Raw genomic sequence first — 23,335 nt, 5'->3', positions numbered from 1 at the left:
TTCTACCCCACTCCTTTCCCACAAACATGAATCTGTGTATTTTTCTACTTCAGGGCAACATGCATCTGACAAGTGGATGCAGAAGTTTATGCCATAATATAGTTGTTAAGACTGTCACAAGGAATAGTTTAGAATGATATATTATACTTATATACATATTACTTATTAATAAAGAACTTGCTTACCCAAATCATGACAAAGTCCAGCAATTTGAACACACAGAATATCCCTCTGATCAATACACAGTTCAGGTTGTCGTTCTTGCAATGCCTGCACCAAACGGCCTGCGAGATGACTAACGCTTTTCCGAAAAGGCAAGAAATTAACTTTTCTATCTCCTGAGTTTGAGGTTTATAAATAAAATAGGCAATGCAATGCAATGCAGTCATGAACTGCTATAAGGCTTATTTAAATTCTGAATTTATATTACTGATACTTTATTCTGAACAATTTAATCTTCCTCATGCATCCATTTAATGTGAAATTTAATGTGAAACAAGGAAGAATGTATTTTTTTCCTTTTTAAAGGAAGAAACCAGTATCTACACATTCTTGGCTGTATTTTATTTACACTATTTATAGCCCAGTTCTCTTTAGCCCAAGCAGAAATTAAGAAAAGCTTTCCTCTCTCTTGTGTTATCTGTGCATGTAAACCCTATACCAGAGATTCTCTCTACACAAAGCCCACAATTTTACTAATGGCATTCAACGTAATAAAATGCATTGTATTCAAGATGTTGGCTACATAAGCCAAGCAGTCTTTCTTTTCAACTATAATTTTTAGGGGAGAAACCCAAAGTTTAAGAACAATTGTTTATCAAACTATGCTAAATTTTAAATGTATTTAAATATGGGGCATCATGAAGCAGTCTTTAAATATAAAAACCTCCCTCAATGGAAAACATATAGCAGGAACTAGCTGCTGTTTTTGAATTCAGTGGAACCATTTTACTTATATTTACAGACAAAGCCAATTTCAGTGTAAAAACAAGTAAACAATACTCCTTACCCAAGAGAATGTTCAAAGCGATTGTGTGTTGCTCCCGGGAAGACATAGTAACTGCCACCCAACTGCTTAATATATCGTAGACGTTGAAACTGAGGCGTGTCGATGATGCGAACAAGAAGAGGATGCATTTCAATATGACCATGGATTGGATCATTAAATACCTGGAAAAAGCAAAACAAAATTTTAAAATATCAGTTGATCTATGATGAGTGATCTTTCAATCAAGAACAAACATTCTCTTTTTCTAATTCTAAAAAATTAAGGTAATAACAGGGTAACTAAAAACACATAACAAGCAATGAAAATCAGCTGGGACAAATTCACCACCCATATAAAACAAAAATTGAAAATCACTTTTAATGATTTTCAAAAATTGATTTAAATACCCGCTATTTATCCTTTCTTCTGTCATTCCCAGAACTATTGTCAATGGTCACTCTCTTACCATCTTGAGCAGATTTTGGGCAGGAAATAAGGGCTGCAGAAAAAGGAGGATTTTTCTTTAATTATCTGTTCCAAGAATATTAAGAAAGTTCTTACGGGAGGGATGGAGCCCCTGTCTTTTGTTTTTTAACTGCAATTTTCATTTGAAACGGGATTTTAACTTTCCAGATTTTCAGCTTTATCATTGGGCTGATCTAAATTTCCATTTCTTCACGGAATTTAAGTAATTCTCAAAAAATTATGGTCATAATTAGAAAGTTATTATTTGTTCCCTTTTTTATCCTGGTAAGAGCTCAGTTTGGGTTTTACTCAAAAATTAATTGCCCCCCTTCCTGCATTAGAGGTCACAAGACATATTTGAATGCTGTTGGGAAGGAAGCTTAAACCAGATCTCTATTACCAGGAGAAACCGATTCTTTGGCATAACTCCAGTTTGAGAACTGCAGGTAATGTGCTCATTTTCCACAAAGGCCTTGCTTTATATCAATGCAGAGGAACAATAATTTTCCCTGTATTCAAAGTTACATTTGTGGTTAAATAGCTGATTTTCTTACTAATGCATTTATTATAAACATTTTTCTTTTTTTCTGCTTAATTTTGTTCTGGTTATGTAGGATTTTTTGCTTTGTTTCTTATAACAATTGACTGATTAAGTGCCGTCAGGTCAATGTCGATTCTTAGTGACCATATGTTTTCTCCAGGGCAATCTGTCCTCAGCCTGGTCCTTAAGTCTTCTAATGGTGCACTCATCACTACTATAGTTAAGCCCAACTACCTTGCTGCTGGTCATCCTCCTCTTCTCTTTCCTTCCACCTTTCCGAACATTACAGAGTTCTCCAGAGAGCTAGGTCTTCCCATAATGAGTCTGAAGTATGATTTGAGTCTGATCATTTGTGTCTTGAGTGAGAACTCTGGGTTGATCTGTTTGATGATCCATTTGTTTGCTTTCTTGGCTATCCACGGTATTCTCAGGAATTCAGAACACCAAACACCAAAGTTCAGAACAGTCTGTACTCTTTCTATCCTGCTTCTTCAAAATCCAACTTTTGCTTCTATAGAGTGTCACAGCACAATTCTGATCTTTGGAGGTATAGACACATCATGGCATATGAGTATCTTCTTCAAGGCCTTCACTCTACCAACTGCTAGTCTGAGGCATGTTTCTTGACTGCCGGTTTCTTTACTGGCGATAGTTGCTGCTAAAAGACAGAAGCTATTCACCACTTTAGTATCTTTATTGTCAATTCTAAGGCTAGTTGCTATACCTCTTGTCATTCATTTGGTCTTCTTTATATTTAATGTTATACACAACAGAAATTCATTTAAAATTTTAAAATGCTCTGTTCCACATTTCTCCAACAGACATAAACAGAGATCCATCAACACACTTTGAATCTAACCATGAAGTCCTATAACTAGCCTTTAATAATTTAGAATACCAAGTTTACCTATGTAGCTGATTCACTGATCATGATCAATGTGATGGTCAATATGATCATTGGAGTGTAATCGAAATACTTAGAATTTTAATCTGTGATGCATATTGTTTCTATTTTGAGAATGTTAATTCTTAACATTATATCTTGCTCCAATTCAGCATATTAGCCCCAATTATATAGTCCTAAAATGTATTTTCAGGAATGTAATGCAATTTTTGGAGATTTATCTGGGTAAATTTTTGTTTTTCACTCAGGTAGTATCAATTGTTAATTAAAGAAGATGGTTTTAGTTTTACATACTTATACCATATGGTTATATTAAATGAAGTATCTTTTTATCAGATTAATGGATGGTAAGTTTTGCCTACTGGAAACTTATCTATCTTGGAATCTGCATTTTACATCCCCTTGTAAATTGGAGGAAGTTAAGTTGCAACTATTTATTATATCAGTGCTGAAGAGGCATGGTATGCAAAAACATGCCAGTTATTAACATTATAGTAGAACCCTTGTAAATAGCAAGAGACTCCTTGTTAAAGGAATTGGGCAGATTGTGGTATGTAAATCTTAGAACAATTAATAGGATCAGATCATAGTTTTTTATTTGAGACTTAAAAGACAGGTATCATTTTCTGAAAAATGCTGCAGACAGGCAATATCTTCAATTGAAACATATTCTGCTATCTAGACACGTGCTGGTGATCCTAAGTCTCTAGAAAAACACACAGACAGTATTTGAGCATTTACTATGTTCTTTATCAAAAAATATACCTAAGATTTGATGTTGTGGTGGGTTTTGTTATTGTGTGAGCCACCTAGAATTACTGTATATAAAGTAGGAGGCTATATTGTTTTCCAAACAAATAAATTATATTAATTAATGAAATAACTACTTATAAATGGTTGTTAGAATACACTAAATTAAATGTTCAAGAACATTTAAAGAACATTTCTTTAAGAGAAGAAATTAGCACATCCAGTTGATGAACATCAGCAGAAGACCATTTTAGCATCTATTGCCTATATTTTTATAGATTTAAAATTACAGTTAATTTAACAAATAGTATAATTTTTATGTATTGGACATATACATCCTTTCAGAAATAATGTAATGGGGGTTCAGCTAAATATTGGAGATGTGTAATTTAAAATACAACATTGGTTCATATGATGTGATCTTCTGTTATAGTGACTCCTTTTAAACAAATGTTATTTCACATATTAATTTTGCTTTAAAGATCCATTGGATTTTGTAGATGCTAATGCTCTTTTGAATTATATAACAATGATTTGGAAACTAACCAGAGGATAGAAAACAGACCAGGTGGTTTTACAATTGCAAAACAATACCTAAATAAACTTATGAAAATGAAAGCAGTCCCATTCTCCATATTTATTCAGTGTCTGAAGACTTATCTTGCTATATTCCAACAAGCATTTTATAGCCAGGAGATCCAATTCCAAGGCTATTTAGAAATTTGGACTGCAAAGCAGTTTATATGTTTAACTTCATTTTAATTTCATTTGTTTCCCAATGTTAAATAAACTGATTTAAATATTAATAATATAGTAATACAACAAGTTATAATATATATGCAAGACTGATTTTGTTTGGTACATAAATTATGTATGATTTGGGGGGGTCATTCCTCTTTCAACATATATAATACAGAAGTAGTACATGGGATTCTGGTACAAATTATTCAATAAAGGCAATCTCATTTAAAAAAACATAATAAAGAAAGGAATTGTTTTCTCACCTTTGGTATATCAGTGTGACTTTGTGCCAGGTGGCGCACACAATCTAGTAGCTTCAGTCTCACGCCTACAGCTCTGAAAATCAAGCATATAATATGACTTAACCAATAATTCAATATTTTATTTAGTAATGATATGAAAGCTAAATTAACTGTTACTAAGACAAGAATTTCTGCAGAAGTTTTCAGCAAAATATCTTCTGGCAAATAGCGATGGTGATGAAACCACTCATTTTTAAGGGACAGTAACTTCATGAAGAAAAATACATTTATTCCCATTTCAAAGAAAAGTTAAATTTACATTTCCACATTAACTGCATAATGAGAAGGACATATACATATATTTCATTTTCTCTTTTTACCCTGGGAAATGTTCACAGATTACAGCTAGAAAAAGGTATGAATGCTATATCCTCATTCATATCCTGAAAAAGATAAGTGAAAGCAACACAGCACCCATCCTTAGGGTGCTTTACGGCAGTGTTGACTCAAGGGTACAGGGCGCCCCCAGACCACAGTGACCGAGAGCGCCACCTCCCGCCAAGGCAAAGATTAGCCTTTTTAGAATGATTCACAAGGAGGGACAGCATCGGTGCCCTCTAAGCTTCGGTGCTCACTCAGCCTAAAGCCAGCCCAGATTTACAGTATCCTAAACAGGTGACAGAGTATGTCAACTGCAGTTTTGTTTGAATTCAGCAATTCAGATCGCAACTTACGTTAGAGCTGCACAAAGCATTCAAAAGGGGCATGTTGCAAAATGCACTGGCGTGAGTGGAAGACTCCTCCTTGAAGCTTCAAACAGTTGCATCTTCCAGAAACCTCACTGCAGGGGCTTTGAGGGCTTTTCCCAGTTGTCTCAGTTTGGATGCACAGGCCACCCTTCAGCGAGACTGCCAGTGAAGCACAGTAACTGCACAGGCATATCAGTGCAGGAACAACTATGGAATCGCAATGCCGAGCCTCCTAAAGGGAAGAGCTGCCTTCCTGCTTTCAGAAGGGATGTTTCACTCATGCCAATGCACTTCGCAAAGCAACCCTTTCAAATGCTTTACTCAGCCCTATTATATATTATTTGCTGGGGTATCAAGGTCAAAACTAAACCAGTTCTTAGTTTTGTGATCAACTAACTTTCTTTTAAAAAATCAGTACTGACCAGTTTGTAAACAAGGTTTAAATATTATTTATTTATTATTAATCCAATTTATATAGCTGCCCATCTCGCCACAGGTGACTCTGGGTGGTGTACAACAAAGCTAAAAACAATCAATCAATACATTAAAAATATAAAAAGCAAAATAAAATAGAGAATAAAGTATGTTAATAATATGTTGAGTTATAACTGAAAATTTGGAATATCAATATATGAAGAACTTTGGATTTATGGAGTGTAGGGTACATGGCAGGGTGAGGCAGAACTGCATTTCTCCACCCCCTTAAACCTTTGTATGAATGTCACTATAGCCTGTCTGCCCCTCTGCTTGGGTTTTGAGAGAGCCGAAAGTGAAAAGAGAAAGGGGCAGAGATTTTCAGAGGGGGTGCAGAGGTTCTTGCCATTTGTTACTGCAGTAGGTCAACTGAACACACCAAAGAGATCAAAGAGTAGTAAGGAATATACACACAACAGATACAGTGGAAGCAGCAGCCTTGAGGGAGGGAAGATTCAGTGGAGGCTTTACAATGATTCTATAAGTGGCAGAAGATGAGTGGTGGCAGAAAAGGCATCCCGTGGCATTGGAGGAGTTGCCAAGGCTCTAGAGTGGCAGGGAAGCCTGAAAGGTCCCAGAGCAGCAGTGAGAGATGGGGCAAAGAGGTTAAGTTGTGAATGGGTGTGGCACAAAAGCAGTAATCCCATGACAGGAGTCAAAAGCTTCTGAGTGTAACTTAAGTGCTGGCTCTCCAAGGGGGAACAGGGTGGCCTTCCATCCCTAGGGTATAAGCCCCCTCCCAGCAAATCTCTAAGAGACTCAGGGCTGCAAAGACCCACACAACTTTGATTGGGGCAATTGTTCTTATAGAAAAGGGAAGAGTTACAAGAAATGAGAAATGTTGCAAGGGGAAAGTGAAACAGAGAATAGGGTGCAGGAAACAGAAACAGGATGTTGAATTAGAAGATATAAAGAGGAACAGAATAAGAATATAAATAGCACTAAGAGGACAAAATGAAGTAAGTAAAACAGTAAGATAAAGTAAGATAAATTCTTATTAAAAAATAAGAAATCACAAGCAATAAAAGGTAACACAATACTATATCATCAGGGGAAAACTTTATTTTGTTATTCACTAATAAAAGTTGCTTATTGTATAATTTTGTGATAATAAAAGCATTTCTGTTCAAAAGATAGATGCTAGTGTACTATCTGACTTTATGTTATCCCTGAAATTATGACAGTGTGTTCCAAAGAAACTTGTCACAATGTAAGGACAGTGGTACTTCAGATGTACCATTTTGGACTGATGATTTGTGAACTGCCTCTCTATCAACACAATAGGAAGACAAACTTTTATTTTTGTGTGGGCAGGATATAATACAACGTTTAAAAACAAAGGTGAATCTTTTGGTATGTATTATGTTTTCATTTTGTTTTCTTGTTGTTTTTCTTTCTGCACTTTTTTCTTTTTTGTATCTTCCAGTTCTTTTTCTTTTTGTGTACCAAAGCAATACAAAAAATCTTCCTAAAAATCAGCTTCTGAAAACTAAAATCACTTAAGTATATTATGGTATTCAGGCAACCAAGAATAACCCAAAACCAAACAGCTCTGCAGAGGTAGAAGACACAAAACCACACATTCTTATAATTTCTTAAATTTGAATAAATAAAAATTTTCCTTACCGAATTCCCATGTTTTCAAGATGAGATCCAGTGAGAGATGTTACAGTTGAACCGGTTATTCTATTTTCTAGAGTTAAATACATAAATTTAAAATTTCTTTCTGAAATTGTCATTTTGAAATTATAAATTATTTGGACAGGCTACAATTAGTCTGACTACATGACTTCAATCCATTAACAATATACACATTAATAAACCTGAAGTACATACTGTACTGCTTTAATTCATACAATCACAAATTATTCAAGGAAACCATGCAAATATAGAGTATGAAGGGGCCACTAATCTGTTCTTTTTTTTTTCTTTATAAGTCATCTTGGAAAATATGATAGAAAATTTAGAATCCAAATACAATGATATCTACAGTCCCTAATTAGAGAATTAACATTAGGAAAAGACATTATCCAAATAATGTCACTCAGGCAATAATTGATCTATTCTAATTGACTCATTTCTTAAAATTATGAAACAGTATTTGAATTGAACAAACTTGCTTGCTAAATATTCAACATTTCCTTCAGAATCAGAATCAAGTACTTAATGTTTAACGTATATATTACGTTATTCAAAAAAGTATCAATTATTCATAAAAGTGGGGAGTGAGAGTGGCTAGCTCAGACATGGGCCCCAGATTTAAGAGGCTGCCCAGGGCTTACATGGGTCACCCTTCCCATTGACTAGTAGTTTTGAATTTGGTTGTCTGCTTCCAATAGAAGCATTTGATTTGTGCGACTGTAGGGTTCTATCTTTGTTTTATTTAGTACATAGACTGAAATTTGATTATGGAGGGTGAGTGATATGTTTACTTTTTGCTTCTATCTATCCTCAGTGAAAACACTTGTTTTGTTTCGGGACAGGGGATGTCACACGCTTACCATCTTTGACCATCACAGTACCACAGAGTTTGAGAGGCCCTGGTTTAGAAATTAGTAGTATGAGGTAGAAAACTCACCTCTACAGAAAGTTAAATGAGTGGAGATCCAAAAACTTGTTTCCTTTATTAAGTTAGCAAAAGGATACTGAAATCACCAGACTGCCATCAAGTAAAGTCAAGAGCCCTGATATCCTTTTAACACGGATCTTATACAGGATACACCAAATTCGAAGGACTATAGGCTGATTGTATAATTAGTTTACAATCATCAAGATGAGGATATAAAGGGTGTCATTTTGGTAGCAGGAGTGTCTGCTTGTCCAGAGAAGAAAGGGAGCAACACATCGGCATTAACTTTATTGTAATTTCTTTCTTTGATTGTTGTGAGCCACTCAGAGTTGTTGAGAGTCAGGCAACATAAACGTTTAATAAATAATCAAAGGCATAGATACAATAACATGAAGGGTTAATTTACAGGGTAACAGAGTGATTCTTCTTGTTCTCTAAATATAGGAAAATCTGAATATTATCTTTATCTTCGAGTAAATCAGCATAACCAGAAGACATTTCAAAGCTTCCCTGTGGATAAAGGAAGGATGTTACATAGTAAAGAATGTGGATCTTGCCAGTGTCCTGAAGATTTGCTACTTGCATGGCAGTTTGACCTTGCTAACATGAGACAAGAAGAATGTTACATTGCAGAGCAAGCAGTTCTATGCAAGGTTGTCAAGTATCACAGCCTTCTAGGTTCTACGCAATCCACAAAGTTTATCCGGCATACCCTCCAACATTACTGCAGTGGAAATGGCAATCCCAGAAGCTTGTATGATTTCAGCATCATGGCAAATCATGCTTCCTATGAAACAGGGAATCCAAGTAGATATAACAGAATATATTCCCGGCCATCCCGTTAGTTTGCTTATACTGTAACATGTTTCTACATATTAAAGCCTCCTTTGAATTGAGCTTGCTTCTTGCTGATTTCATGGAGTGTTCCATACAGATTTCTTGACAAGACTAGGGAAATCAGTTTTCTACTTCCTTCTTCTGAAATGTTTTTGACTTGCCAGTTTAGCCTAGCTATCTCCCATCCCACACCTGACCCTGGTTGGCTTCCAATCCTGACAAGCCAACTCAACTGACTCGCAGAACTGCCTGCCACTTTGCTGGGGGGAGGGGGAACAAATGGAGCTGTGGACCACAGGGAAATCTGCACCCCTCGCTCCCTACCCTGGCATGTCCCCAAGGGCCCCCTCCCTCGAGGGAGGAAGAAGGCTTACCCGTTGACCGCCAGCACTCCCCAGCCAGTCATACCTCATCAGCAGGCATCCAAGTCACTCCTTTGTCCTTCCCTCACTACAACCGCCATTAAGAGATTTCAAATTTCAGCCTTGGTTCCAAAGCAGCCAATCACTGCTCACCCGTCGGGTCTTGCCACCAACTGATTGGGTGCAGGGGCCAAAGGGAGGCGGGAAAGAGGGCAGGGATATGGCCCTACCATTTTCTCTTGCACCACACAACCTACAGGTTTCTGGGAAGGGTAGTTGGAAGGTGTGGTGGTGCTGAAGTGGCCATGACTTTGCCAAATTTTAATCCCATAGGAGTCATGGGTCCCAGATTTTGGTCACATTCTGTAAGTTAGCCCATTTGAAGTACCTTGGTTGAAAAACTGTTGCCCTATGATGCACTGTTTCACCCAGCTGAAGGTTGCAGACACAAGAGTTTTAGTAGTATATAATGAAATGACTGCTTTTGGACATGGGGTGAGTTAATCTAATGGTTACACAGGCAGGACCTAGGAGCAGTCTAGAGTCATTTCTACATCAATGATTTACAACGTCAGTCAACAATTACTGTGCTGATATAACAGTAATAAAAGCAAGCCTGATATTGCCACTACATGTCTGAGGACAGTATAAATCAAGTGAGGACCTCATTCAGGGAGGAAACAAGGTAAGTAACTGAAACACTAATTCTATAAAATTTATTTGTAGTGTAGTAATGGAATGCCTATAAACATATAAATGTCTTCCTTGGAAAAAGTGTTTTGGATAGAGTTAATAGTGGGCTTAAGGTACAATATTGGGATACAATCTGATACACACTCATCCTGGATTAAACCAACATCACACCATTTTTTTTATTTTAAAAGACTGATACAGCCACCCATATTGCAATAACAACCCTGGGTAGTGCAGTAAAAACAAGCCCCTCCCATCAATAAAAAATTCTATAAAAACTCATGGCAGTCAACACCGATTGGAATCAATCACAGGAGGAGGAGGAGAACCATCACAAAACAGTGCCCCCACCTCCCAGTGCCTGTCCAGAAGGAGATCAGGAAGACCAGGACAGATGCACCACCCCTATCCCAAGCCCTCCACAGGTCATCCACCAGCACAACTAATGCCATCTCAGTGCTGTACACCACCCTGAACCCCAACTGAAAATAATCCAGATAATCTGCTTCATCCAGGACCCTCTGCAGGTCAGTGCCCACCACCCGCTCCAATGATGAGACATTAATCACCACTTGGACCCAACTGTGTGCCACCTCCCAGGAGGCCTTAACCAACCAGAAGGGGGCACGGATCCAAAACATAGGTGGCAAAGCTCAGAGCCCCACGGACTCTGTCCAATTCCTTTGGAGCAACTAGCTCCAACATATTCCAATTACTTCCAAAGGACCTACCCAGCTGGCATCTAACCCCAAGCAAAATCAAGCAACTTTATCCAACAGATGTTGAGCATATTCCTCACAGCGGCCCTGCAAAGGCTCTCCCAATCCCTCTTTACCCAGAAGGGAGCTGTTTAACCTAAACAAGGCAGCCCGCCACCATAGGAATCAGTTCCCCTTAACAGCCCATCATCTGGGCCTTTTTCTACTGCTGAATTTAAAAAGTGCTATCCAAGTATCCTTGAGAAGGCAGAAAACTATACCGTTATGGTATCTGTTCTCCCATTTCCAATCCCGCCTTCACTGCGGGAGGTAAGTGGGAGACAAATTCTAACAGATTTTAAAGACGCTGAAGCTGCCTTTGAACATTACAATAGGGAACAGAACCTCGCTTTAATAGCGGTACAACTAAAGGTTATTCCAGCATGTCTCACTCACAGGCTGGGGATGATATAAAATTGTATATAATTACATACATGTATATTTTATATTTAGTATTTACACACACACACATATATATATTCTTATATTTAGCATTGAAGCATTTAGACTTTTATTATGGATTTCTGTATCCTGTTTTCTTCTTTGCTACAAGTTTGTAAGCTTGGAGGCCTTTTTCCTAACCTTGATAGTTAAGGAGCTGTCCCCATAGAAACAAGATAAGGTGCACATTCCAAGGATAGTTTCTTCCTAGGGAAAAGATGTTTAGCTAACGGTCAAGGGGCCCTAGGAAGGAAGGAAGGAAGGAAGGAAGGAAGGAAGGAAGGAAGGAAGGAAGGAAGGAAGGAAGGAAGGAAGGAAGGAAGGAAGGAAGGAAGGAAGGAAGGAAGGAAGGAAGATGGAATGATACTGAGGTGGGAAATGGGAGATAAGGGGTGGTATTCTAATGGAGGGACTGAATGGAATGAGGGGAGGGGGTCGAACTGCGGCCACCCACCTAATAGTTTGCTGTCACTGCTTCTAGGTGAAGAATAAAGAACTTAATTTCATGCAACTGCTTGTTGTCTCTTTGATCCTGGCTCAGAAACGAACCTGGTAAGAAACAAAATTCTAACAGGGATCAGATGAAGCCAAACACGGCAGAACAAGGATGCTGCCGGTGTTTATGTGTGCCACAGCTAGGGGCATGTAGGGGAAAGCCCTGTGATTCCGCGTTCCGCAGTAGAAAAAGTGCCACTGCCCTCTCTGATAGCACAAGTGAAAGTAAACCTGCCCCTCGCTCACTGGAGAGGATGAGCGTCGACTTTTGCAGCGGCCCGCACCAAACTTCGGGTCAGAGAGCAAGAGCATCCTCGAAAGAAAAACGTTCCCGACTCTAGTCCCTTTCGGCGAGTGGCCAAGATTCTCACGTTCCGGGCAGCTTTTCCGTCTGCAGTGAATCGTAAGAACCACGAAGGGGCTTCAGCCCCGAACTGCACTCAGATCCCGCAGCGGGTCCCCGCCATCAACCTACGCGGGGCCACACACAGCCAAAGGCGACGTCGCCCGGGCGGATACCAGTCGGCGTTCAAATGCCCGGCAAACGCCTGCAGCAACGCTAGGCGGCGGCTCGTAGGCAAACCTTCCCGCGGCCCGCCCCGCTATTTCACTTGCCGGCTTGCCCGCGTACCTCGAAAGCAGTGCAGCTCCGCAGCTTCGAAGCCCTGGCGCTGGAGGAAGGCGCACAGCTGCTCCGTGGTCCAATACCGAAGGTGGAACTTAGCATCAGCCGCCGAGCCCGCAGCTGTAGCGCCGCGCTTTTCAGGCGTGCAGAAGCCATCGGCCGGGCTGGTGGGCCGGGCCCGTTTAAGGGAGCTTTCCTGGTTGCTATTCGACATTGCTCGCAGCTGCGATGAGGAGAGCGAACAGCTGCCTCCCTTCGCTCGCGCAGGCTCCGGGCCCGCCCTGCCGCCACCTCACGTTGCCACGAGCGAGACTGCCCAGCGAGGGAGACACGTGACTGCAAGTGGCTTCTCCGGACTGGTGGGGGGACCTATGCGCGCCTCCGCCCGCTGGCGGCTCATCCTGCCATGCTAATAGAGCTGGAATGCCTGGAAATAAGGGCCGGGCTTGACGACCGCGACCCACCGATGGAAAGCCCGACCTATGTTCACCCTTCCCCGTCCCCCTTCGGAATTTCGGGCTCCTCCGCCCCCTTGCGGAGAAATGAGCGCCCCCAGAGCTGATGTTTGTTACACCTTAGGGATCCAGGGTGATGGTACAGTGACCTCTAAGTCAGACTTCCATCAGGTCAAAGAGAACATCTCTACCCACGTTTTGAGGCCTGAATCAGCCTGCTTGTCATCTGCACTGTTTCAAATTAAAAGGTAATAATCCTTTTTTTAAAGATACACATCAAAGCAGTTACAAATTTAATGCACAAGGAAAGAATATTCTGTGTAGCTCCATGTCATCATCTCACCCCAAAAAATCTCACGGTGTGCTAGCTTCCATCTTCAGCATTCCCTCCCCAAGCACAAAATTTCTCAGGCCCCTCCCCTTCTCACATGTGTGTGTGTCTTCCAGTCAGTGTTGACTTCTGGCAACTGCCTGGACAAGCCCTTGCAGTTTTCTTGGCAAGAGAAGTGGTTTGCCGTTTCTTCCTTCCTAGGGCTGAGAGAAAGTGACTGGCCAGTCTCCCAGTTTCTAGCTTTGATGCCTTCACCACCACACCAAACTGGCTCTCATTCTCAAATATGAGCTGTTCCAAAATATTTCCAGATACAACTGCAGGGGATGCACTTTTCTTTTCCCAGGATTTGTCTCATCATTCTTAAATGATCCATTTTCTCCAGATGTTAAGAGACAAGATAAGGGAACATAGGCAAAGGGTGAATTGAATTACCATCTTCACTCGAGATGCTACCAGCTCTTACGGTTTTGTGAGACTTGCACTGTCTTGCAACCTTACAAATTATAATTCTCCAGCATACCGGCACACACACCCTTCCAATATAGTGTGATGCTATATGGAACTAATAAAGCAAACTAGTCTATAAATCTTAAGTCCTAAATCAAAATGCATTATTTGTTTTTTCCTTTTTGGGGTATTATTCACTCCCTCATCCACCTGTCTTGACAGGTGGCAGTGATCTTGCTTTACCTCTGACACTAACCAGGGCTGGCCCTGCTTACTTCTTGGATGGAAAAAATACTAGGGCTGTAGGCTAGACTACAAACTAATTTTAAACACTTTTTGAAAGAAGACAGCAGCAAACTACTTCTGTATAGCTGCCATGAAAACTGCATGATTGTATCAACCAAAAGTTGAGCTTGATTTCAGGGCATTTTACTTTAAAAAAAAATGTCCTTCCTCCATATAGGATCCCAGAGTAATGTCTGGAACATAGACAAAATATAAAGAGTAAATTGCAAAATACATGTGCAAATATTGAGTTCTTAAGAATCCTTCCTCAGGAAGAAGATAAAGCAAGAGACAGGAGAAAGAAACAAGACAGTTCAAGACAGACTGGTATTGTTAGTTTTAGATCACAAGGAATTTGCTGTGTCTTAAAGAGCAAACATTCTGTGGCCAAACTGCTCCATGATCAATTGTTGCTTGAAATACTTGGTTTTAATATTTCTATAGCGGTATGTTTCTCGAAGCCTCTATCGTCACCATTGTGTCATCCCTTATTATCCATGTGCACTGCCTGTAAACTTCAAAATTTCTGGTGAGAAATGGGAGGAGCTTGGAATGGAAAGGGGAAAGCACTGGACAAAACCTCTCGCTAATGTGGAGAAGAGATGGAAATGGAAGATATTGGGGGGAAAAATGAAGCTCAGAGAGCATCAAGAACCCAACAATTCAACCCTGAACTACATATATTATTGTAAATGGAAGAGAATAAGCCAAGACGGAAAGCAGGAAGCAACAGAGGTGTGAAGTAGGAAAAAAGGAAATAATTGAATAAATAGCCTGATAGGAAGATCAGTTCAGCAAGCACTGGGTAATGTAAGAAATTACTGTTCAATAGTGTGGGGCAGCAACTATTCTTTGAGAACCAACATTTCTATATAAAAATGATTTAGGATTTGGAATATGATGATTTGTTTTAAAGGGCTGTATTAATATTTAGTTATATTTGAGAAATTTTAAGATAAAGTATATCCATTACCATTGTGTAGGACTAATTGTCAATCTGCCCTCTCAATATTCATTGAGCTCTGAGATATTCATGTGCATCAAGAACAGAACTGAGGTGTCTAAAGCTAATAAGCTCAAAAGCACAATTAACTTGGTAGATGACAATAATAAAGCAGTCAGGTGATAGTTCTCTTACACATAATGCAAACTCCATTAACCTTCCTTCCTTCCTTCCTTCCTTCCTTCCTTCCTTCCTTCCTTCCTTCCTTCCTTCCTTCCTTCCTTCCTAGCACCCTTGCTACCTACATTATCAGAGCAGAATGTGGCAAAAAAGTTTTTGGGAAACTTATAGCTACTCTTCAGGTCTTTGCTTGAATGGTGTGACAGAAAATGAAGATTCTGGAGGGGAAGGCAAAAAGTGGAGGAAGGGACCATCCAATCCAAAAGGGATCTTAGGACATTTCAAACATATACTCTATCTGAACTGAAATAGAGATTTTATTCCAGTGTTGGAGATCTACAAAGAAAATGAAGGACTATGTTCTGGGTTTCAAGTATTTAAGGGCAACTAAAGCATTATATACTGTATAATGATTGACTAGTGACAATCTAGACACAGATGTTTAAGAGGTTATGAAAGGATTATGTCATAAATATGAACTAAAGTGGTAGAAAGGTACACCTCCATCTAGAGGAACAGAGATATAAAGTATATTCATATGAATCTTATAGGAAACTACAAGAAAGAACACAGAGATGTGCTCTTAACTTTTTTTTCTAATTGTGGGTCACATTTGGGAGCTGTAATGTTCTGATTGGACAACCCACCTTTCCCAAAAGAAAACTTTTCACAGATTAACCATAGATAACACCCTCCACCCCCCTGGAAACAGAGGCTTGCCCCTCTGCATGCAATAACTTCCTGACACTCATCTGGTCCAATGACTTTGGATAATTAGTTTTGCTTCTGTATATTCTTTATACAGATCTATCAGTTTTTATGCTCTACAACACATGTATTTTACAAACTTATAAAAATATCAAATACTAGAACTTACAGGGTGTTTGTGATGTGTGACTATCCTCCATTTAAAATGAGGATTAAAAAAAACATCAAATTTACAGGGTTACCACTTTGTTAAATATTGAAGTGTGAGTGTGGCTGCAAGCAATACCTTTCTGTCTTATATAACTTTATTGTTTCTTTGTGAGTATATTAAAGGCTGGCAATGTAAAAAAAAAATCTCTCTCGTAGTTAGAAATTCCATGAAGTGAGTATGATTTCTATATCCATTGTACATGTGAGGAAAATACATTTTTAGGTGAGGAAGATAAGTTTTCAGAATCTTCAGATGAATGGGAGCGCCTAAACAAAACTGAAACATAAAGGAATGTGCAGCAGCCTTGGAGTTGGTGTGAAGTAGCCTGGTTGTAAAAACCTTATCAGAACATTCCCATAGCAACCAAGGCATCTGTCTTGAATGAGGATGTGTTCTTCCTGGCATTTGGCACCCTGAATTGCCCCCTCCCTTTGTTTCTTCTTCTCAGTAAGACTATCATTTTCTTTGTAAATTTGTAAATAGCAGAGGGGCATGAAGTAACTCAAGATCTATGTGTGCCTACATCAGGATATGAGTATGTATGCAGGCATCATTTTTCCCTTCCCCTTTTTTGAAATGTATAAATATCAGTACATCTCTTTTGTTTGCAGGGGTGTTTCTCACTTCAGTGGGGTCCCCTCCAGTATGTACTGTTTAATAAATACTGCAGTTAACCTTGATTATTTTTGTCCTGCATTTTGATTCCACAGAAATTGGTGTCAGCAGTGCGATTCACAATCTTCAAGCTGCAACTGGAGACGACAGCAGGGCACCCTTCATGGTGAATGTTGAGGTGGGCCTCATCCTATGTCCCTTTCCTTGCCATATAAGGGCACCGTTTAGGAGCATGTTCCTTTTGTGTCAAGCAGAAGCTGACCCGAGAGTCTGCTCAAACTCCCCTTTCCTGTTGTCGCATTCAGTGAAGTCACCTCAGCTGCTAAACCCTATGCAAGGGAAGTGTTAACAGTGCTCTGGCAGACTGTGAGTGGGCCTGTGTGTGTTTTCCCCTTTAAGTTAATCCACTGTGCACCAGAGCTGGGTGTCGGTCTTAGGACCATACCTGTGCCCTATGGGCTGTGAAGGAAAGAGAGTGAATGAAAATGTAACGGATCACAAAAAGCTGATCCTCTTCAGTCAAGAGAGCAGCCCATTATGTGAATCTAAGGACCAAATAATCAAAGCAGGAGAGAAGGAAATTGGCCAAGAAGAATCTCCAGATCTTGGACGCAGGCAGAGATCATAGCAGATAAGTAAATCTGAACAGGAATTTAGAATCTCTGGGAGGAAGAAGGAAAAGAAAAAGTAAAACAAAAAGAGAGAAACAAATGGGTAATTTGCAAGCAAAGTCAGTTTTGTATTACTGAAATACCAGTTTGGATCAGGAGTGGTTAAATACATGAAACAATGGAATCAAGCTACAAAGGGAAACTGGCCGCTTTGGGGAAATTGGGACAAAGGTAGATTAGAAAAGGTTCACAAATTCATTTTAAGTCTCCCACCCAAAGGAAGAGAGAGGCAGCAGAGGCAATTTGTCATCTGGGCAACCGAAGCAAACAGATGAGAGGTGGAGAGCAAAGCCAGCAGCTGGAGGCACAATTGCCGGAAAGACAGCATCATGTTTAACAGAGAGGGAAGACCCCCTCCTGGCGTTTTTGCTGACTACTTCTCCCCACAATCTTAATAACCAAAAGGAAGGGTCACTTGCTCAACCAGCTGATGGGGCAAGTATGGAGGGAGGAGCTGCTGCAGCCCCCAAGTCCCCAGCTTGGCCATCAGATTCCACTAGTACTAGTCCTATGGCCAGTCATACTAGACCCCAAACTCAATTATATCCCATGAGGCAAGTGCCTAGTGCTGCCGGAGAAATCACAGAAGTCCATGTCCCCTGGAACTCCACAGAGTTGGAGGCCCTGAGATGGAGATTTCCACTCATTCATGAGAACCCAACCAAATTCAGGGAAAAATTGAATTTGTTCATTGATGCATACCATCCAACACATGCTGACTTTAGAATGTTAATTTCTCACATTGTGCCAACTACCGTGGCAGCCAGAATTTACAGACAATCTAACTGGCCAGTAGAGGCTCCAAAGTCAGCAGTGGAACAGAAAACTTTGAGCAGTCACTTACAAATGCATATGCCTTTGCTGATTTATTTTGCAAATGGAAGTGGCAAATAGCATGTCATTCTGATGGCAAATTAGAATTACTGCTTCCAGAAGAAGACGATGTTGATGTGGAGGAAGTTCAAAAAGAAGTGTTCCAGCTATTATCTGCCATGGTTTTAACACCACCCCTGTCCCTGTTTTTACCGGCAGCATTGGGGGGGGGGGGGGGCAACAGAAGAATGGAACTGTGGCTTCATAAAAAGGGCCACTCCATTTAAATTGGAGAGCAGTGCATTGCCCCAGTGATTGACTTGCTGCTCAAGCAAGAAGTACTTGAGACATCCAGCTCATGTAATACACCAGTATTTCCTGAACAGAAACCAGGAAGTAATCCACCCAAGTATCCCTTTTACTCAATTACACAATGGTAGCCAGCCCTTATATCATTTTGTCAGACCGCAAAATGGTATAAGGGACAGAAAAAATTTTCATACCACTGGACTTGGCAAATACTTTTTCTCTCCTACTGTATGAAAGTTCTCAATATCTACTAGCTTTTACCTTTCAGGGCCTTCAGTACACGTGTATGCGGGCCCCACAAGGCTTGGCTTTAAGCCTAACCTGGTTTTCAGTAACCCTTACAAAGAGTCTCCTGGCTTTTTCTAATCCCTTGCCAGAGCTACTATTTTACAATATGCTGATGATGTGTTGATTACAGCTGAGGAGGAAGATGCACGCAAAAAAGTCACTTTGACCTTATTTTGGTTCCTTTATGAGGAAGGCTACAGAGTGAATCAGAAGAAACTACAGTTTGCTCAGACTCGAATTAAACTTATAGGCCACATAATATCACATGGCCACAAAGCTATTGATCCAGAATGGGTTCAAGCTATCTGTGCAATGCCACCCCCCAGCTCAGTAAGGCAGCTGATGTCATTTATTGGAAAAGGGCTATTGCAGACAGTGGATTCCTCAAGTGGCTGCAAAGCTACAACCACTTTATGAAGCCACAACCACTGACCCTTTCGTTTGAGGCCCTGCCCAACAACAGGCATTTGAGCAATTAAAAGTGGACCTTGTGCAATCCCTGGCCCTGGGACTCCCTGACTATACAAAGGACTTTTACTTATTTGTAGCCAAAAAGGAAGGCTGTGCATATGGTGTTTTAACTCAACAACGTGGAGACCAGTGGCCTGTCTGTCATACAAATTGGATCCTGTTGCGCAGGCTTACCCACCTTATTTACGTGCAGTGTGAGCAACAAGTTATTTATTGACCCACGCCAGGAATATTTTGCTGCAGCATAATGTCACTGTGCATGTGAGGTACAAGCCCTTTTAAACCATAGGCATCTCTTACCCATTTCAGTATCTCATCTCACATCATACGACATGCAACTTTTGCAGAACCCAAATGTGACAATTTCTAAAGTTCCCCTTAAAAATCCAGCTGAATTTTTCCTGCCTCCTGTGGCAGAGAAACCACAGCCAGAACAGAAATTTTTACAATTGTTATCCTGCACCGTACCTATAGATGCAGTTTGGGTGCAGAAACATGCAACTGAAAAACAAAGACAAATGGAAAAAAGAACCAAGCAGCAAATTATGAAGCAGGAGTGTGGAAATTTAAAGGGAAAGTAATTATTCCAAGGATGGCAGTAAGGCACATCTTGAGGTTGCTACATGACCAAAGTCATAAAGGAACAGAAGCATTAGCCCAGAGGTTTAAGCAACATTGGGCAGGCGAAGGGATTCATACAGAGGCACAGGAGATAGTTGGCAACTATGTGGTCTGTTTGGCCCACTCTAAGGGGTCTCAGGCTACATCCCTCCAGACTGCCTGAAGGGCAGTACCCTTTCCAAATGATACTTTGCTGACATGCCTCCATGTAAACAGAAGAAGCATCTACTGGTTGTTATATGCACCATTAGTAACTATGTAGAGGCATTTGCTACCAGGAAAGCAAATGCCAGTGCAATGGCCAAGTGCTTGTTAACTGAACTGGTGTCAAAATGGGAGGTGTCAGCAGTTATCCATTCAGACAGAGGCAGACATTTTGTGAATCAGGTCATCCAATGAATGGGTACTACTCTGCGAATAGAATTCAAATATCATTGTGCTTACAGGCCACAAGCATCCTCTCTAGCTGAAAGGATGGTGGGAACCTTGAAAAATCACTTGGCCAAACTAGTAGAAGTAATTGGTTGGGGCTGAGTAGATGTACTCCCATGGCACTTTTGGCCATCAGGAGCTCCCCTTTAAAGGAACTAAAGATGTCTCCCTATGAAATTGTATATGGGTGACCAATGCCTTTAGGCCTTGTATTGATCCCTATCCCAGAAGATGTTCATCCTGATCCATGGTCAGGTTACTTACGTGCTATACAATCTTTTCAACAGAAGCTGCACTAAACCCAAGAGCGAGTCAGACAACATTGTGACCGAAATGGGCTACCTGAAACTGAACCATTTGACCAATTGCAAGCAGGAGATTGGGTATATTGAAAAGTGCATCAAAGGAAAGACTATCTATCCCCAACGTAGAAAGGCCCGCAACAAGCATTATTAGTAGCTCACAGCAGTGCAAAGTTTGAAGGTCTGACCTTGTGGGTTCACCTAAGTCATCTCAGGCACACTTAAGCTCCAGAAGCAACCATTATCAAAGACATTGTTCCAGGCTCCCGGGAAGCGAGCAGAAGAAAGAAGAAATATGACATTTTGACTACATAATCCTGAAGAGCTACAAAGGCAAGTTATAATGGACTTGTAGGGAACAGTCATACAGTACATACACTTTTTGTAGTTTAATTTCGACATTTAGACTACTGCAGCTATCATATTTAGCTTATTCTATTGTGCTGTTATTCTTTTCTTCCTTTACTTCCTGCCTCGTAGCAAAGCAATGGCTCTGCTAAAGATTGTGTTCATGTTGATTGCCGTGGTTTCTATGCAACTGCCAAGGTGTAAGATGCAGCAATCACTGAACTGGCTACCTACAAACAACTCTTATTTAACCAAGGCCAATTCCATAATCCTGTCTGGTGAACCTTTCTGTGCTCTCAAGGGAACAAATTGGATTCTGTGTTCAAAACATACTTTGTAGGAGTACCTAAGCAGTTTTTGGAAGTACTCCGTACTAGTTCTAAGCTGAACCCAACACGTGAACCACTCAGCCTTGATCACCTAGGGCAAACCCTTCTATATGTTCAGTCTACACCTACCAAGCACCAGTGGACCAATCAAGCACTATACAGGGTAGAAACCAAAGGCAATTTGCCAGGGTGCAACTGTATGTGACTGTTTGGCTGTTACGATAAAAAGACATGCCTTTTCCTACTGGCACTTGCAAATTGCACAAAGGTAATAGAGCTTGGCTCTATTATATTCACCACTACTTACCAAAGGACTGGTATCTGTTGTGTGGAAACTATGCCTTTTCATACTTTCCAGAACACCCCAGTGCAATTGGGCGTTTAACTTCATTTCATGCAGTGCCACTTGTCCAAAATTACCCTCATCACAAAACCAAGCGAGTATGATACATTGAGGGCCCCCTGCTTGACAGTGCTTGTGATGACCACATAGGTCTATTAAATATCAGAGGTGTTTATGGGCTTGCTATCTCCATAATTGGCATACCAGCTTTAGCAATCCATGCCTACCTTGATATCAGAAAATTGGCTTGTTTAGTTATAAAAGGCATAAATAAGACTTCCAATGTTATAGCTCTCCTCACTGAAAAGCAGGAACAGCTAAGAACAGCACTCTTGCAAAACAGACTGGCCATTGACTTTATGTTGTTCAAAATGGCCATGCATGTGAAGAATTTCCAGGTCTGTGCTGTTTAAACCTAACTGACAATTCCTTACGAGTAAAAGCCACTGTACAAGATTTAGGGGATATAGCAAAGTGAGTTACAGAACAAGCCCCCGGTACTTTATGGACTTGGTTGTCTGGGACAGGTTGGTTGCAATATTTGGCAATTCAGAGGCTGGGTACGTTGCTGCCCTGTTTTCCTGTCTTAATATTTCCTCAATTTCTTTAGAAGTTTACCATTTATAACTGTTGGAGGGCGAGTCAGGATAGAGCTGATATGACATATACATGGACATTTAAACAAATGAGGAAGCTTATTCTAAATATTAAGATACAGATATACTAGTATGAGCCAATATATACAAGTGGAAATATAATTTACAAGAACCAGCAAGCTGCAGCAGCTGGGAAGCGCCAGCAAGGATCAGCAAGCATTCATTTGCCCAGCTACCTTCTCTCGCAGTTCCCTGCACTGACCTTTCACCTTTTGCACCCAGCCACAGCAGCCAGGAAGCATCAGCATTTGTTCACCTAGCTGCCTTTGCAGTCTCCTTTTTGGATCCAGCTTCTCCTGCACAAGTTTCCTCCATGTGGCTCCCTGAGCCTTCGGAGAGCTGCACTCTCTTTGCAGAGTCTTAGGAAAGAGGGCATGCTGGCTGAGGAATTCTGGGAGTTGAAGTCCACTCATCTTAAAGTTGCTGAGGTTGAGAAACACTGAACAACGGTAAGCAGCACATCTTGGTATGATTCCTGCCTGGAGCTTGGCTTGGGAGCTCCAGCACCTAGTCCCAACAAATGCAAGAATTGTTGGAGGAAGGCAAAGGCTGTATGCCACTTTACAATCTTTAGGATTTTACCTGTTGTAAGAACTGAGTATCAAAGATTTATTTACATGGCTAAATCAACTTGTAACGCTGTTGTAACCCAGAACAACAGTCTATTGTTAGGGAAGGTGTGTGCTACAATAAAGGATTGTGTATAGTTCTCTTCTACTTTGCAGTGTGTCCAATCCTTGGAAAACAAAGAACCTTCACAAGTGATGGCAGAGGTGGGATCCAAGCATGCAGATGATGACCAGGGCGTGCCAATGGGTGCGTGGATAAGGAGGCCAAGTAGGAACCAGTGTTTGCTAGTACCCTGGCAACACAAGCGCACCCTCAAGCTTGGGCATATACCAGGCACTAGCAAATGGAGCAAGAAAAGGCAAAGATGGCT

At 40.6% G+C, this 23,335-nt stretch overlaps 1 protein-coding gene and 1 long non-coding RNA gene across 3 annotated transcripts in view; one reads left to right on the top strand and one right to left on the bottom strand.

Annotated features, from left to right (window-relative positions):
* The window catches only part of SAMHD1 (SAM and HD domain containing deoxynucleoside triphosphate triphosphohydrolase 1), a 31,560-nt gene extending 18,575 nt beyond the window's left edge, over nt 1–12,985 (bottom strand). Inside the window, exons 1-5 of one of the 2 annotated variants that reach the window (XM_007419878.3) lie at nt 12,641–12,985; nt 7,481–7,547; nt 4,653–4,725; nt 1,010–1,170; nt 186–301 (exon numbers count right to left, since the gene is read on the bottom strand). In XM_007419878.3, coding sequence (XP_007419940.1) covers nt 186–301; nt 1,010–1,170; nt 4,653–4,725; nt 7,481–7,547; nt 12,641–12,848 — 625 coding nt within the window. In that variant the 5' untranslated portion in view covers nt 12,849–12,985. Of the gene's footprint in view, nt 1–185; nt 302–1,009; nt 1,171–2,228; nt 2,363–4,652; nt 4,726–7,480; nt 7,548–12,640 lie in introns of those variants that run through there. The other variant, XM_088153122.1, reaches the window with a different exon arrangement.
* A 169-nt stretch (nt 12,986–13,154) lies between these two features.
* LOC148214250 (uncharacterized) lies at nt 13,155–23,073 on the top strand. Its single transcript, XR_015798312.1, has 3 exons — nt 13,155–13,337; nt 16,908–16,990; nt 20,705–23,073. It is a non-coding gene; the product is annotated as an uncharacterized LOC148214250 (long non-coding RNA).
* The last annotated feature ends 262 nt before the right edge of the window (nt 23,074–23,335 follow it).

This window comes from Python bivittatus, unplaced genomic scaffold, assembly GCF_059951505.1.
Source record: "Python bivittatus isolate LINGU-HERP-01145 unplaced genomic scaffold, Pbiv_v1 ctg000700_np1212, whole genome shotgun sequence".
Taxonomy (NCBI): domain Eukaryota; kingdom Metazoa; phylum Chordata; class Lepidosauria; order Squamata; family Pythonidae; genus Python; species Python bivittatus.
The sequence above is the reverse complement of the archived record's forward strand: the minus strand, read 5'-3'. Positions and strand labels throughout refer to the sequence as shown.